The sequence below is a fragment of the Grus americana genome, chromosome 9 (assembly GCF_028858705.1).
Source record: "Grus americana isolate bGruAme1 chromosome 9, bGruAme1.mat, whole genome shotgun sequence".
NCBI lineage: Eukaryota > Metazoa > Chordata > Aves > Gruiformes > Gruidae > Grus > Grus americana.
In genome coordinates, this window is record NC_072860.1 from 6,728,104 (window position 1) to 6,746,183 (window position 18,080).

The following is an 18,080-nucleotide window of genomic DNA, read 5'->3' on the forward strand; positions in this document are numbered from 1 at the left end:
AAACAAAATAGATATAGTATAAGATTATATTATTATAATAATCAAGAGAATTCAGACGTGGAGAAAAAGGTGGGAATTTATAAAAAAAATCATCGATCAAAAAAATGAAGAATAGCTATTGAAAGTAACTGGTTCAAATCTAGTTTGAGGAGGACGTTTTATAGTGACTGGAAAATCTTTATCTGCATCATCATTTTCTGACATTCAGTCTGGCATAATAAGCTGGTAATTAAACTACAGGAAAGGCAGCAGTTACAAGGGTGTTAATAGTCATGTAGTGATTCCAAGCCTTGACTGCATTTTTGTATTAGAATATTCTTTTCCTGCAAAGGAGTGTTTGGTTGGTGGGGTTTTTTTTTTTCATTTTGAAGATTGTGAATTGGTAAAGGGAAGCTGTGTTTAGCCTTTGAGAGATAAATAGAAGCTATCTAAGTGTTGGTTTAGAATGACTTGTGTTTGTTATAAATGTAATGGGAAAACCTCAGAGATTTTAGGCTAGTTTGCACTAACTTAGAGTCTGACACTTTGTCCTAGAAGTTCAGGAAGTATTAAGAAAACATATAGAAAATATATAGAAACTAGAAGAAGGTAGGAACAGCAAGTATTGATTAATCGGAAAATATTGAGAGTGAATAAGATAAACTAAATGCTCATTTAAAAGTTCTAGAACATGGGAAAATGCATGAGAACTGAAAAAGTTAAAAAAAAAAAAAGGCAAAGGGCATGAAAAAGAGATCCTACAGAAATTTTGCGATGCGGTCTGATAGCAGCTAGAGTGACCCCATAAAGGCCGCTCAGGATGGATAGAAATACTGTAATTTTTCTCTTCAGTACTGTAAAAATTTGTCAAATTGCATTTTTAGTTGGGCTTCAAAGGTAACCTTGGATATTTATTGTTCTTCCCCCTCCGCACATTAAAAGCTGTAAGGAGAGTATAATGAATTAACATGGGCTATAAACCTAGCAATAGGGGGTACCAATTTGCTTCTCAAACTTTACCACGCTGTTTGCAGAATGCGTGTCCTGTGAAATGGAACTTAGCAGAAGGTGAGTTGGTTTGAAGGCAGGTAATATGAGAAAGAAGGAATGTTAGGAAGAAGAAATAAATGCTTTGAAGAGTAAAAGAATTTGCCTATACGCCTTCAGGTGACGGCATTTGCTTCCAAGAACTAAGACTACTGTAGTTCTGGTGACATGTTGATGTTCTCATTTCCGCTGGATATTTGGAGTTATCTAAAGTGCTACCATGCAAGTTCAGCAAGCATGAAGTCTATCCCATGAAGAGCTGACACAGTGTTCCAGAAGACTATGTTTTTGCTTCTCTGAGAAGAGAAAAAATGGTCACAAATAAAGGCCCTAGTTCAGCGGGTTGTACAGCAGCACCAATTTAATGATCTAATCATCTGAAGAGAGCATTATACACTTGTGCTGGGCACCCTACATTAACTTTTCATTTTCTGTTTGATGCAAGCCACAGTGCAGGTACTGATCCATCACCTTTCCAATGGGGTAAGCCCACCCTCTCTCATACGCTGAGTTACATCCTGCGGCCCACTGTGGCCGCTTGAATCATCCAGTATCTCACTAGCAGCTAAATAAAAACTGGTTTATTGCTTCTGGGGCTCAAGAGCTAATGCAGAATAGGAGAGATGAGAAGGGTTGTTACCTTTTCAGTAGCAGGAATGACACCGAGAACACTCTGACAGAAGTAATAGAGGAGAATCCCAGGTATTTTGGAATCATATTTTTATGATTCATTAACTTTTCCGTTGACATCTTTCTCAAGAGAATAAAATAAGTTGGGGAAAAAAGCCAAAGGTAAAACATAGCAGCTTACTTGAAAACAGCAGCCAACAGTTTAAATGTAAATGTAAGATTACATTGCCTACACTTTCAGAAGAGGAAGTAATTTATGGTGAATGGACGTGGGAACCTTCAACTGTGGTTATGCTGGAGGAATTAATCTCTATCTGGATAGCTGGACTCTGAAACAGTACACTTAACTGTGGCTTACACCTGGTGGTTTTGATACCTTTGGAAAAAGGCATCAAAAGCAAATTCAAAGACAGACTTCACAAACTGAAAAAAATATTTATTCACTGTGTTCCTGGTTTAAGTTTGTTGGAATTACATCTTGGCTATAGGCAAAATACTTATTCACTGTTCCATGTGTTAATTTTTAGCTTTAACTATATCTTTCTCAATTTAGATCCAATGTCAAAGTTGAAACCCTGTGCTATGTTAAAAATTTGCAAAAATTTGCTCATTTCCTTGTACTCTGCTGACAATCTCATTAATGCTATGAAAAAAACCCACATGATCTCTGCTTCCAAATTCTGATTTAATTACATAAAATAATGTCTTAAATGAAAGATCCAAACCAGATAACATAAAAGAAGGATAACAGTACTCTGTAATTCATCTCACCACTGAAAATGAAAAGACAAATACCTAGGAGGTGTTATCTCATTGGTAAATATTAAAATAGAGTGAGAATCTTATTTTCATTAAAAGGAGAACAATAAAAAGACTAATACAGAGTCAAGCAATCCCCTGAGGATTCCATCAGTTGACTACTTGATTAGTGTTGCTTTCTTTATCTTTTTAGAGATTCAGCACACTGTTGGGCATAAAATCCTTGTGTCTGTGAACATGGAAGAGTACAATCTCCAATTAAAATCGTAAGGGGAAGTTAGGCAGGTGGTATGTGATCAACCAGGAAGGAATTGGGGTAGAAGATCCCTACCCTTGCAAAAGTACTGCAGGATTGTTAAAGAGAACGTGCTGTCAAGACTTGTTATATAATCCATTCCAAAGTACATCCAGGAGCACGACCTTAGCAGGACGCTAGCTCAGATCTGAGTCATATCTCCTACTGAATTACCGTCTTCATTTTCTGCCAGACACAAGTCTTTTATACAGGTGTCCATCAAAGGGCTATTTTGATGTGATTAAGTGAAATTAACTTAATATGTAACACGATTTTATTTAGTGATCTCTCACTATAAAAAATCAAGCAAGGTCCATAATATGTTTTTAAAAAAATATTGCTTTTGAAATAACAATTAAAAGCACGTGCCTCTTACAGAGCCCAAAATAAGATTGATGTCTCTTGCAATTTAAGAGCATGACAAAAGCAGTGAGTTTGCAAGCAGAGGGTTTCAGCGTTAAGGCTTCGACTATCGGAGCTGAAGAACTAGTTGCACGTTTTCCATTGTACTGATTAGAAAATGCAGGGTTACATATACTTTCAGAGTTCCAATCTGCATTCTTAAACAGGAATTACAACATTATACACAACTTATAAGGGACGATGCAATAGACTGTCACAGTGTTCATTTCCAACGTGATAGCTATTTGGCTTCAGTTGGGTTCTTCATGCTGTTTAAACAAATACCGTTCTTTCCCCACCTTCCGTGTGATTCCTCCTGCTGCAAGAGAGCCTTTTGTTTAAAAAAACTTCCCAATGATTACAGAACACATTTATTTATTATTCAGGTGGTTCATTTATTAAGAATAAATAATTTAAGTATATTTTCTTCTGTTTAATTAACACATTAGCAGTTGCGGCATATATGGAAAGTAATGTTTATATTTATACTCATTTCTGAGGCTGTTTGTTCTATTCTGCTTGACGACGCTACTTATTTATTAAAAGCTCCTGACCTGAATACGTCTCTACAGAAATGCTTGCAAACTTCTAGGGAGGCAACGGAACCTGCCGTAGCAGTAGCAAAGTGCTACATCATTCTGTTCAGGTCCTCTAACAGTCAAGGCAAGTTGAAACCCATGGAGCGAAAGAGCAAATAATCCGGAAGGCCCTAGGCCTTGTTCAGACTTGTTGTAAAGAAGCATAAATTACATCAGTGTCATTGCTGCTGCATTTGGCACACATAAAACCCCTTACTTTATATGACTAGGAAAACCAAATTTTACTCCCATTCTATTGAAAAAGTGGATACTTATTTCCCTACTTGATTGCAACACTAGACTTTTATGTATCATATTAAAATGCATGCTTTATAATGCCATCTTTTAAATCTATTTTATTCTTTAAAATGGCATATATGCTCCTCTCCCTTTTATTTTCCCAACAGAAATATATATTGCCATTTTCTTTGGTAATACATAAACTTCTAAAAGTAATCAAATCTTGTCTACTGTGTTGTGGGGTTTTTTTTATTTTTTTTTAAACTTTATATTAAGTTTAACATTGTTTAAATCATGGCTTTAGGCACCCAATCAGATTATGTGCTTCTCATTGTCGGTGTTACGCAAACATAGAGCAATGTCCTAAAATAAAGCAGTAAAGAACCTTAGGCCCAGATGCTATAATAAATGCTACAATGGGGTTTGCTATAGGATCTGAATTATGTATATTCATGTACTGAAATCTTTTATATGGATGAGAAAGTGACTTTTATAATGTTGAAAAAGAATCTTCTTTCATGATTTCCTTTATTTTGATGCTTAAGTTGCTTTTAATTAATGGAGTGTAATACCACTTTGTACGTGAATATTACTGCTCAGCTATCTCTTCTTTATTACTTAGAAGAACTGATATTCACTATGACATTATTAACTTTTATTCAGAAAATATGATCATCATGATAGTTAAAACTTGCAGCTAAATATTTTGATAATCACGAGGCAGGATTGACCATGACCTTGGAGCTACCCAGGTTTCTTCAGCAAACTCTGTCTGTCAGGGTTAAATCCCTTCCTCCAGCAGCATCTTGAATGCACACTGGGAAAATTATGATAAAAATAATCTTTACATCTCTAGACTCAAATGGATCTTTCTGATTGACTGCCTCTGATGCCGGGTCCATGTCAATAATTCTCAGTGAATGCATGGCTATGACCTTTTCCCCCTTGTTTTAGAATTTCTATTTTACAAGGCCAATAAACCATGTCTGAACAAAGTAGTGGTTCTAGACATGTGAATGGATGGATCTCAGGTCAGAGCTAATCCTTCAGCAATGTCCCGCTTGGGACTAAATAATACATTTCCCTACTGTAATGGTTCTGTCACAAAGGTATATAAGCAAGAATTGAAAGATACACCTCTTCAATTACACAATGATTAGACAGAGTAAAATGAGTCAAGGATTTTCATCTTGCTTGCTTAAACCTTGGTAAAGGCTGTAGAAGTTAATGGACGCTCCTGGTTGCAAAGCAGCATAAAATGTAGGACTTGATAGCAATTATTTACTTTAAATTTCTGCATAGTGCTACATTATTATTATTGTTTGTAAATATTTCTATCCGTCTACATCCATCACTTGTATAAGACACCACCAGAAGACTGTAGAACACCCAGGCTGTCGTGTCAATCAGATAAAAAGAAGAACAGTTTTTGATTAAGGTACCAGAGCTGAAATTAGTTTTTGATTCTGACACCAATATAGTGTTATCTATCAGTGGAGTCTCTTCATCTTTTGTACTTCAGCTCCCTGCCTGTGGAATGGGGTAACATTTGTCCCTTTTCATTTCTGTTATCTGTCTTATTTATTTAGACTATAAGTTGCTGAGAAGAGAGATGCATCTTCCTGTACAGCATCTACCTTGCAAACCTGCTTTCTAGATACCACTGCCAAATCAGTTATATTCTGGATCATTAATAATAGTTTCATACTTGAAAAGCAGTATTTTCCAATTTTAGCTTCCTCAAATTCTTTCTAGTTCACTGTACGAAAATACCCTCTTCTGAATTATGTTGTTGTGTTTGTATGTATGCTATTTTAATGTATTAGTCCATAGGTCATATTTCTAACCTTTCAGTTGCTACTGGACTTCTGTTGCTGCCTGCCACATAGCTTTTTGCCTTTTTTTTTTTTTTTATTATTATTAACAAACTAAAATCCTATGGATTTTAAAGTTCCTTCTATGCCTTTGCAGTCTTTGTCAGTCCGACTGCTATAAATGTGGGTGATTTTGACCAGGACCATGTGGATTTATCCTGTAATTCTCATTCATGTTGATAGTTAAACCTCTCTGCGCTATATTTAATATTTGTCTCCAGGTGATGGATGCTTGGGCACTCAGCTCAGCGGCGCACCTTTAAAAAAATCAGCTGCAGTGTACGTGGCTGGTTTCACAAGCCGGGTAGCAGTGTGCTCCCAGCTGGGTGTCAGAAAGCATGGGCAAGCCTTGTATCATCTACTGAAAGTGCTTCTGAGCTGTTTGCAGGAGACCCTCACGGTGCATACGTAGCAAATGATGGTTTGGAACATTTAACGCTTTGGCGATGGAGGAGTTTCCTCCGTAAGAAGGGACTTATAATAGCTGAATTCCTCATGAAAAAATCTCGTTCAGTAGAAACATGAGCAAGAACTGAATGCTGGCAATTTTTTTTCCCGTGCATAGCTGTCAGGTATGCCAAGTTATTTTACTGCTGATTTTCCCTAACTTTTCTTTATGCCTGTTCCATTCCAACTCACAATAGAGATTACAGGAAAGCATATTCCATAACTAATTAGATGAGCAACCAAAAAGAACATTAGACGTTTCTCCCAACCAGTATATCCTGAATTTTTTTTTGTCTGGATGAAGCAGGACAGTAAATGTGTATTTCCAGCCTCCTCTAGCAGATGAAATGTTACATCTTAGGTTTGGAAAAGGGCTTGGGTTCTTGTCTTTGTGTCCCATATCACTGTTTCTGCGTGCATGGTTGGAGGAAGAAGGAGGGAATCTTGCATTCCATCTACTCAAAGCGATTTGCTCGATGAGTCATGCTCCTAGCAATACATGGAAAGTAAAATAACGGAAAGGAGTAGTCGTAAAGACTGAAACAGTTTTACCCAATGACTGCGATGTCTTCTGTGTAAGTGATGGACCCTAGTCTTGCTCTTCGGTACCCATTATTCAACTAACACTCCTACCGTTTCATTAGGGCAGCCTGAACGCGTTCTCTGTCGGAATGACAGCCCTCACAAAGTCAAGTGATTAACAAGCATGCATTAGAGGCGTGATTCTGGTGCGAGTACCTGCGTTCCAGAGTTACGTGGCTTTGATGAGCAATTTATGGGATAGAGCACAAGACAACAGTTGAAGCAGGGAGGGGACTTTGCAGAGCACAAGGTACCCTGCAACAATTCCTTGTAGCTCTCTCAGCTTGTACGTAACTAGTATCTTACTGCTAGTGTAGTTTATGCTCTTGCAGCGAGCGTCCTCGCGTTTCCCTGTGCTTTCCTTCCAGGACATCTCAGACCTCGGCAGTCCTGGATACGAGTCTCTCCCGGGCATAATTTCCGAGATCTCACCACAGAGCTCTCCTTGCCTTCACAGCCGATCCCACATCCCTCCTGCGCCGCTCTGAGCCTCACCAGCGCAGTCTCCATCTGGAAGGGCTCAGGTCTTGTCCATTCCTGCTTCTATTCTCCACTTTAGCAAAACCTTTGCAATTTGTCCTCTTCCTCCAACAAAATCATTTCACATTCTCTTCCCGAGCCTTCTTCCTATCTGGGGTTTCCAAGGTCCCTATTTCTCCCCCAAAGTTACTAAAGCGTTGCTTTATCTTCCCTGGCTTGCCCCTTTCTTCCAGCCCCCGCCTCTGTGTCCCCCCTGGCGCCCTTTGCGTCCTTCCCCAAAGCCTCGCTTTCTCCCGCTCTGTCCCGCCTCTCTCGCTGCCCGCCGTTGCCCACCGCGCCCTTTCGGGGTTCCCGAGGCCCCCGGGCCGCCCTGCTCTGCCCGCGCCACCGGCCGCAGCTCGTGCCCGCGGGGGGCAAGGCGACACTTGCGCGAGCACGTGAGCGAGCAGGTGCGCGAGCAGGTGCGCGAGCAGGTGCGCGAGCAGGTGCGCGAGCAGGTGCGCGAGCAGGTGCGCGAGCAGGTGCGCGGGGCTGCCCCGCCCCGCGCGCAGGTGCCGTCCCGCCCCCGTTCTCCTCACAGCCGGGCCCGGCGGCGGCGCTGCCCTCTCGGCGGAGCCCGGAGCTTCCCCCCGCTCATGAATATTCATGCCTCCCCTCCCCGTGACGTCGCCGTGGTCCCGGGGCGGGAGCCGGAGCCGCCCCGGTGCTGGCAGTGAGGGCGAATGACGGAGCGGCGGCAGCGGCAGCCTCCGCCCGCCCGCCTCGCCCCGCAGACAGCCGTCGCCGGGAGCTGCCGCTCAGGGCGGCGTGTCGCGCGCGGAGGGCAGGCGCCGCGGCGGGGATGCGGCGGCGCTGCTGCTGGGGGCCGGCGGCGTTGCTGCTGGGGCTGGGCAGCCTACTCGCCGCCAAAGGCAGGTACCGCGGGCGGCGGCCCCGGGGCGAGCGGGAGCGGCGGGGCCGGGGCGGGGGTGCCGCCGCCCGCCAGCCTGCGGACGGCGCCCGAGAGTACTTCGGGGGCTGGGCGGTGGGGGTGACCGCGGTGCCCGAGCCCGCGGCGGGGGGGAGCGGGGCCGGGTGGCCGTTCTGCTGAGGGGTCTGGTGGAGCCGGCCGGGGCGGTCACCCCGCGGCGTGGTGGCGCGGGCGGGCAGCGCCCTTCCCCGGAGAGGTGGCGAAGCAGAAAGTTTGGGGTGGGGGGGACACACATGACACAGCGGGAGGCTGCGCGGGCTCGGGGCCGCGGCGCTGGCGGCTGCGCTGGGGCCGCTTTCTCGGTGGGCGGCCGCGGGTCAGCGGGTTCCGACGACTCCTTGCCCGCTACTTTTTCGGGCGTGCCCGGCGGCGGCGGGGGGAGAGGGACGCTGGAAGGGGCCGAGCTGAGCGGGAGATGCCGCTCCCGGTGCGGCCGGTGCTGTGGAACCGCTCTGGGAGTCCGGCGCGGGTGCGAAGCCGTGGCTTGGCGGATAGCGCGTAGGTCGGGGTCTCCTGTTCCCCAGTAAACGGTCAGGAAGGGCTGAAAGGAGGAGAGCGGGTGGAGGAGATGGTAACTATCAAGTTTTCTGGGGAGCCGTGACATCAGGTCATCCAAAGCATCCCAAATCCTCTGCCTGCCTCCCCGTTTACCCCGCTGCTTGTGAGGAAGCGCAGGTTGTCGCAGGTTTATTGGAACTTACTGTTCTGCAGTGCTACCCCTGCGCGGCTCTGGTAATCCGTAGCCTCCGAACAGAAGCGCTGCCCTTTCAAAAAGGCTTTGGTCTCCTCGGTGTCAGCGTCTTCTTCCCTTTGGTGGTTTTCTTTTTCCCTTGGCATTGTTTTCTTGCAGGTCTGGTTTGATTTTCTAGCCCCAAGTTTTAAAAACAGCTTTGAGAACTCTGTCTCAGTCTATATTATTTTAAAGCAGTTCTATTCTTTTTACCTTTATATGAGACATTACCTTTTATTTTACTTGTGTACGTGAGAGAGAGAGAAGGGAAAACTTCAGTGTTTGTTTGGGTTTTGTTTGTTTGGTTTCTTAAAAAAAAACAACTGCATGAGTCCTAACTTTGAGAGAAACTGTTCCTTTCCAGCAAACATTGCCTTAACTTTCTTTAGATTAATCTCTACGAAGAGCAGAAAGTAACTATAGGAAGTGGATTGCTACTTATGTTACTAATCCAACCTATACTTTGAGGTCCTGGTGGGATACAGTGTTTTCTGGGCAGATTAACTGTGTGGTATAACAAATAACATGGAACGTTTTGATGCAGGGGAATTATTTCCCTCCTATTTATGTTCTTATGCATTTTAAGGGAATTATTTTCTTTATATGTGTCTTGTCTTTAGACTGACATGCGAGTTCTTAGTTCATGGGAAATGTCTTTTTAAATGCTGCAGGTAGTTCATCAGACAAATCGGAGTTGTTTTCTTTTTGGGTTCTACTTTGTATTTGACCACTGGAGGGCTGCAAAGAACATTTTTGGATAACAGTAGCCACAATTTACCAGTATTTAGTGTTTAAAAATAGACATTTTAAGGGTGTTTATATTGATATTTAAGTGTTTTAAGTTTTCTAAGGGTATTTATATTGTTATTTACGTGCTCTAAGTTTTCGCTTATTACTTTACATACCTTTTTTCTTAAAATTAGATATCATCAATGGCTATAATGCAGGCTTAACAAATGAATTAACATATCTTGGCACTGTATGCAGTTAATATCTGATATATCCACCTCTGCGGACTCGTCCTTCCCCCCCCCCCATCACCTGATCAGTAGAGGAAAGAAAAAAGGTTTTATTTCAATAAGAATCTAGTGCTGCTTTCTCCTTGCTCTATATTTTTCTATAAAATGCAAATTTTAATGCATCGGGCATTTTGTGGGTATTCCACTCATGCAATTGAGAAGCTTGGTACTGTAACCCTAAACTTGACTTCTAGCTTGAAGGTGGGTGCTTTCTGGTTGGAGATGCAGGTAGGACATAGTGTGTACAAAGCTCCTCTGGTGCTTTAAGCATCCTGTTGTAGAGGGTAGCAAAGACAATCTAAGATAATGATTTCAAATCTCATTTTATCTCATCTACTGTGCTGTGCTCTGCTGCTCCTCATCTTAAAAGCAAAGCCATCACCCCCACCCCCCCCCCCCAAGGTGTTTTTGGGGATGGGGAAAAGGATTTCAGACACAGTCCTAGTTCTCACCATTCACTCAGTAGGAAAATAACAATTTCTTTCACAAAAATATCTTCAGGCTGCAAAAATGCTTTATTCTCCATAGAAAGGAAAAACCCATGACTCTCTATAAAGTTTTCCATGGAAAAATAAATATAATAAGCAATGCTAGAATGTTTAGTAGGCAGTCAGTTACAGCACTTAATCTGTGTATCAAACATTCACATGCAATTTGTGGCTTTGTTAGCTTTCTAGCAGGTTGTTGACCATAGATTCCAATAAAATCACCATTTTGGACAGAAAAATGGTTTCTTTAAAGTATTTTCAGGCAGGTTTGTTCGATAAGACAGAGAGGCACACTTTCTGGATTATTGGAATTGCATGAATGATGTGTGGACAGTGTCTCATGGTCTTCAGTTACATAAAATAGAATATGCTGAAGGATAAGATTTTTTTTTTTTTTCCTCAGCACATTCAAAATTCATAGGTGCATGTGGTCACAGGCAAGGAGAAATTCTACTGGCAGCATTTCACTTTCTCTTTCTGTATCTCCACAAATCTATGTATAAGGCTATTCTCTTAAATACTGGAATAAGATAAATAATTTACTATTAAACTACATGGTGAAGTCCTAAAAAGGTTGCCATATCCAAATTCCTTGTGAGACCCAATTAGTCAATCTTTCAAGTTTGACTGTATTTGAACTTCATCATTAACACAAACATAATTTTAATCTTAATTTTTAAGTACAGCTGAAAGCATCTCAATGATCTGAATAACAAAGAATATTTGATTCCAATTAAATTAATTACATGGGCAAAACTTGAAGTCTTAGTCATTCAGGACATTTCCAAATCAATGGAACATTCAGTCCCACTTGGCAAGTCTATTATGTGAATACATCTGATATGACTATCCGTGGTAGAAAAACAACTAACCTGGGGAGACAGAGCCAGCATATTCTGTGTAAAAGACAGCTTAAAGCTGGGGGGTGGGGGGAAGAAATTGAAGGAAAATCTTTAAGAACATGCTAGACAGATCCCGGTGTTTGAATTTTTCTGCATAACGCTATGGTTACTTGTAATTTTTTTTTTCACAGTAAATAATAATGAAATACTTTTCTGTGTGAATTCAAAGGAGAGAGATAAAAAATTAAGAACCTTCTTTTTATCCTCATCCAAAATACATGAGAAGTAATACTGGGCACACTGCTTAGGTCAGAAGAGGGGAATGAAGCAACCTTGCTTTCTGTTGCTGGTGCTCTGTGTAGCTCACCAAGAAACCCTGGAAAAGACATGTAAATAGTTTCATATTGCCATTTTCTTATCAATACATGGAGATAAGAATATGCCTTTTCAGGAACACTTTTTTTTCTTATCTTTTGAAGTGTTTTGATTGAAAAGCAATTAATGAAAACTGACTCTTCTGTCTCATAGGATAAAAGATTTGTCTGATTATTAAGTCTGGGTGTCATGATAATGAAATGATTCAGAGGTTTCAAAAGACAAAAATTGGAGTATTTGATAACTGCTTTAGTATTCAGGTATTTCAGCATAGAAGACTGACAACTATATTTAAGTTGTCATTACAAAGCTAGAGAATGTTTGCCAGCTGTAATCATATTGTTACCGATTTTAATTTCATTATTTGGAAGGCTACCAAAACTGGGAACCTAAGAGCTTCAGAGCTTTCAAAGCATATTTCAATTGTAAGCAATTGCGTGCCACTTAAAGAACACCCTTGAAGGTATGTCTTTTGTCACCAAAAATTAAGTGGCGTGAGACCAGTGCAGAATCAGAGCTTTTTTTTAATTGAAGTGATGGCCCTTGGAGTTTGGAGGTAGTATCTGTATATGGATAGACCTTCTCATGGCCAAATTGCACACCTAAAAGTGGCCTCAGTTTTCTTTCTCCATCTTCTGAAGATTTGGAGAAGGTGCGTGAAAGCTGATTAGAAGTTCTCAGAGGCACTGTCACCTTGTTTTGATTATTTACAGTTTAACTGGAAAAACTTATTGGTGATCCAGTGCTCCTGTGCATCCACCAGGCATTGAAAAAGTAGAGTGCAAATTACTAGTTTTATTTAGTTATAGCTTGGTGTGTGTTAGGAAACAGATGTTATTCCTAGGGCTCTTGAAAATAAAGCTTTATGATGATGTTATTTAATAGCTGATAAAAATGTTAGGGAGTAAATTTGTTTTGGTAAAGTAATTTCAAAGGTCTAATTCCAGCTTCAAATACACTTCCTTTTCTCCCTTTGTACTACTATATTCTTGGTCTCCTCATGGTCCTCATTTTGACTTACTTGCCTCAAAGTGGTTTGTTTCTGTTTCTTTTGTTTCCAAGAAGGTTGTATTAGAAGGCAGCAAATAGCTTGCCTGGCTCCTATAGAGTGTCTGAGTGGTGTAGCTAGCACTTCATTTAGTAGAGAGAGCTTCCCTACTGTGAAATAAGTAATGGGAAAATGAAAGATAAAATGCATTGTTTCTATAGCAAGCTAATTGCTAGTGTCAAGTGTAGTTCCCTGTTGTCCATAGCCTATTTTTACAAAAATAGCAAATAATCAAGTTGTGACGTTCAAAGCATGTTTAATGTTACTTAATGTTGGGTACATGTAATTTTAAAAGACAAATTTTAAACCCAACATCAGTGAGATTTGGCCTGGCTCAAATTTACAGTTTGTTTGTCTGTGGAGAGAACTATAAACTAACTAGCTCTTCTCAGAGACTTTTTTGCCCTCTGGTATCCTTAAAAAAGAGCAGTCTGAAACTCACAGAGATCCATGTAAAGGGATCTCTGACTTAACTCTGGCTTTCCCAGTGATTATGCTCAAATGACAGCTTCTCAACTTTTTTTTTTCTCTTATCCCTTTTGAGTCATTAAACAAAAATTAACAGGAAAAGAAAATGTTTGAACAAGTTGCGATCAGTTTTAACAGGATACTTCAGAGGACAATAACAGAGATGGAAGATACGTTCCTTATTTAAGATTCAGCTGGAGAAAAATCTTTAGGTTTGGATGTTGCATTTCAAGTAGGATGTGGATGAGCTGGAGTTTGTTCCAACAGATTACAGACATATTGATAAGTCTAGAAAAAGTGACCTGATGTGCTGAAGGAGTTCTTGTTAGCTGAATGAAAAATAATTGAGGAGCATATGAACAGTTTTCAGGTATATAAAAAGCCCCTGCAAAGCAAAGGAGAAAATCATATTCTCCATGCTCTCTGTAGGACAAGAAGAGCAAAAGGAAAGATTCTCTTAGGATATTTTAGTGCCTTTAACTGGAGAGCTGTAAGAACTATTTGGAACAATATTGCCACATACAGTGAACCAAATCTTTTGGCCTGGAGAAGAATGGATGCAATGACCTCCTAAGGTCATCCCAAAACCTGAGTTTCAAACCACCCAGAAAACATTTGGTAGTGGAGAAAGAAAAGAGTTGGAGGCAATATGGACATTTAATGAAATGTTTTATCACCTGAGATGCTTCTTCAGGCACCTTGTACCATTCCTTGGCCACTCTACAGATGCTTAAAAATATCCCTTTTGGGATATTTTGGGTATGGAATATCTCTTTGGTCAGCTGTCCCAGCTGTGTCCCCTCCCAACTTCTTGTGCACCCCCAGCCAACTTGTTGGTGAGGTGGTGTGAGAAGCAGAAAAGGCCTTGACTCTGTGTAAGCACTGCTCAGCAGTAACAAAAACATCTCTATTGTCAATGTTGTTTTCAGCACAGATCCGAAATGAAGCCACATACTAGCTACTATGAAAAAAATTAACTCTATCCTAGCCAAAACCAGCACAAGTTGTATCACCCCTTCTGCTATTCTCTAGAGAAGCCCACTGAATCACAAGCTAGTAGTAGATGCTTGAATCAATCATATAGGCTATTCACATCTTTGATATCAAACAAGTAAGCAACTCCACAGAGGTAATCTCCAAACCCTTCTCTATGGCAGAAGCTTCAGGGTGTTGTAGATGTTAACCCTTCAGATGGATTCAGCAAATGCTTGTACAGCTTCATGAAAATCCAACATGCATACAATACAAAGGCACTTGAAGTGCCTTGAAGTGGTCTTATGCAGCAGCTGCTGGAGACTGGGAGACTATCCAGGAGCAGTGTTGTATGTGGTTTTTTTAATTTTCCATAGGTGCTTGCAGTTGGCCATTGTCAAAGCCAGGGACACTAGCTTCAACTGTCCCTTGTTCTCCTACAGAGTCACTCTTCCTGTGGTCTTTGCCAGACAGCCCAGTAAATGTGGGGGGTTGTGACTTATGAAATTGGCTTACTTGCTGAACAAAATTCATGGTGTTCTGTTATGGATTATGGGTTTTATGCTGAATTCTAAAGAACATCCTATCTTATTTGAGACTTGGCACGCTTTTTCATTTCCACAAATGCAGGTTTTAAGTAGCATGCCAGCCAGCTCCTATTAAATGCTATATGGGTGCCTTTCATAATTGTAGCTGTGGTAGAGAGGAGGGTAACTAGGAATCTGAAATCCAGTTCTGTTAAACTTCAGAATCAGAAAACAGGTGAACCTTGTTGACAAGTTTGAAAAGCATGAGTCAAAGTAATAAGGGTAAAAAGAGAAGACAGTTTGAAAAGAACTAGAGGCAGGGAAAAAGGAACCTTATGTCAAACTTGAGAAAGGCATTAGTTATATCAAAAAGAAAATATTCTCTGACTAAAGTTACAGTTTGTGGTTTGATCCTGTTAGACTTTTCCCTATGAGTTTGTTGTGATTATTTAAGAATAGAAAAGTTGTCATGATTTGGAAAGGGGGTTTGTAAAAATAAGTTAGAAGGAATTTTGCAAGAGGTACTTGTGGCATGATCTGAAGAGTTGTTAAATCTGTCACTGTATGTAGAGGCAGGGTTACTTGTCTGTCACTTTACGATGTAATATATAAAGTGCTTTCTGCAGGATCATACGCTTCCCTGTACTCCAAGTTACTTCTTGCAGAACAGCATAACAAGATATCTGGTGTATGACTTATGTAGTGTTAGAAAACGTGTATATAAAAGCATGCATATATGTATGTTTTATATTTATTTTAAACAGATTTAATTTTGTATACCTATATATGTGCCTACATACTTAACCATGGGGTATAAGAAATGATACAGATCTGAAAGAAAACTTCACAATTCATTTTGCCTTCCACATCTCAAGAGCGTGTGGTGTAAGATTGGAGTGTGCCAAAGTCCTTGACCAGGATGCGCAGACTTGCTGAGTATGCTTTGATGCAATTATTTCTTCAGAGTAAACCCTACTGTTGAAAGAAGGAAGCTGAGCCTTCGTTTCCCTGTTGTTTACATCTTTGTGAACTCTGTTCATGTCATCTGGCTGATTCTGAATGACTGCAAAGCTGTAGAGTGAAAACCTCTGTATTGGTTTTAGGTTTATATAAATCAGGGTATTTAAGCACGCTAACAACTGAACCCAGCGGGAGACAATTGTGCACATTCACTGTGGGGCTTTGAGCAGATATCTACAGGATGCTTGTAATGCTTCAGTGTTTTGTTTTCTTTTATGAACTGCAAATTTACTATATAGACTAGATTAATGAGGGGAATTTACATATTTAAAATTTTTAACTGTAGATTTCTAAAGTGTACTTTAGTAGAGTTCATTCTAAATGACTTCCTGTTTTTTTGCTGTATGTAATCAATAAAAATGAATGATGACTGCTTATAGATGTTGAATAGGGAAGTTATTAAAAATAAGTTATTAAAACATTATGCATTATAGTATGACATCAAAACTACAAGCAACTTCTTGATAAATCAGCATAAATGCTCTAGTCGGAAAAATATGGGTATGTATCTCTAACTACATCAGTTAATTTGACATTTGTCATTCTTAACTGACATTTAAAAAATAAAAGTTCAGTGTTTAAAACACATTGCATCTAAATGGGATTTACTTCCCCGTCCAACCCCTGAAATCCTACTTAATGTGGGAGATGGATGGTTCTTAAAATCTGTCTTTTAAGAAATTGCTGGGGCTTGTGTAAAATTTGAGTTCTGTTGCTTGGTGGCAAAATATCCCTGCCTTTGGCTTTTTGGTGTAGTTGGGGTCTGTGTGAGATGGTCGAGCCTGGCAGCAATGAAAAAGACTAAAAAATGGTTCAGGTTCGTCGGGCCCTTGTGGGACTGAGTGTCCTCAAGATCATTTGGTTGGAGTGCAAGTTGACCAATGTATCATTTAGGAATATTGGACTATGAAAGAGGATTTTGCTTAATATCCAATTTGAAAAAATGCTTTTGGATAGAAGTGTATGTGCTGAACTACAATTCATTTTAATGTGACTTCTCTCTGTATTGATTGTAAAGATGGTTCTGCATGGAATTGCAGTTTCCTAGCAGTTAATGCTGTTATTTAGATGCTTGGTCTTTGTGCGTGAAATCTTGACCCTCTTTAAATCAATGTGAGATTTGCAGTGTATCTCAGTGGAATCAGGATTTCATCCTTTGTGTGTTTTAGTATAAATGTAAACAGTTCTTTCAAAGCTTTTAATGTTCTTTGGCTAATAGTTGCCTTTATCCAAACAGGAGGAATGTTTGATTTAATCTCTTTCACCTTATGGCTTCTTGTGGTATAATGGCTTTCGTTGAGTCAATAGAACAATTTTTGTGGGGTTTTTTTTTTTCTTTTCAAAGTGCTTTTCATTCAACTTAAAACTATTAAGTAAAGTGTTGATCAAGATGGCTATCCTACAGATTTAAGCATGGTAATTCTTCACAATGGTGATTTTCAAAATACCTGTAATGAAGCAGTCTGTTTCTCTCTCCTTTCCTGTTGATGGTCTTCCATCCGATCCCCATGATTCCTGTCTGTTACTAGTTAAGTGCTGTGAGTATAGTAAAGAGGAGCAATGCTGCAGTTTCTCAAGGTTTCAACTGTACTCAATTTGTCAAACTGTTTTAAATCAGACTAATCATTTAAAGTTGTGTATCCCAAGTATGGGTAGTGCTTGTATGCTTTTCTAATAGCAATTATTAAGAATGACATTTTATTTACCTTACTGCTACTTTCCTATACATATCTTAGGACATGTAAAATGAAGTGGGACACCTTTATTTCATTTGAAGAAAATTGCCATCAAATGTAAATGTTAAGGTCGTGGTGTTTTCTGATCAGCATTCATCCATCACTCGTTTGCTAGCAGATTAGAGTCAATAAAATAGGTAAGAAAAATTGGACTCTGCTTATTTTGAGACTGATTTCTTCTTACTTTCTCACTTGACTAGATTCTCTTCTCACTGAAATATGCATATGCTTAGAAATACTACATGTGTGTGCATGTGTCATATGTGCTGCAAGTGTCTCTGACCATTATCAGCTTGCAAGGATTTAATAACTAGTGACTTTTTTATTGACTTTTAAGATATTTGTTTTTTCCCCTAAACCCTCAGCTTCTGAAATCAAGAGACTAAGGTAATGTAATCTTTTATTCCTTAAAAGATGATAAACCATACTGGTAACATGAGGGAGAAGTGAAAAGGTAATGCAGGCATATCACAAAAGCTTACAAACACAAAGTAATGAACACTTCCCTCATAACTTTGCGGTTTTTATTTTTCTTACACTTGAATGTTTGAAATGCAATAAAAATCTGACTG

General features: G+C 40.1%; 1 protein-coding gene across 2 annotated transcripts in view; it reads left to right on the forward strand.

The window, feature by feature from the left end:
- The first annotated feature begins 7,973 nt into the window (after positions 1-7,973).
- CLSTN2 (calsyntenin 2) overlaps positions 7,974-18,080 on the forward strand; it is a 387,192-nt gene continuing 377,085 nt past the window's right edge. The window contains exon 1 of one of the 2 annotated variants that reach the window (XM_054835708.1): positions 7,974-8,228. In XM_054835708.1, coding sequence (XP_054691683.1) covers positions 8,036-8,228 — 193 coding nt within the window. In that variant the 5' untranslated portion in view covers positions 7,974-8,035. The remainder of the gene's footprint in view (positions 8,229-18,080) is intronic. The other variant, XM_054835709.1, reaches the window with a different exon arrangement.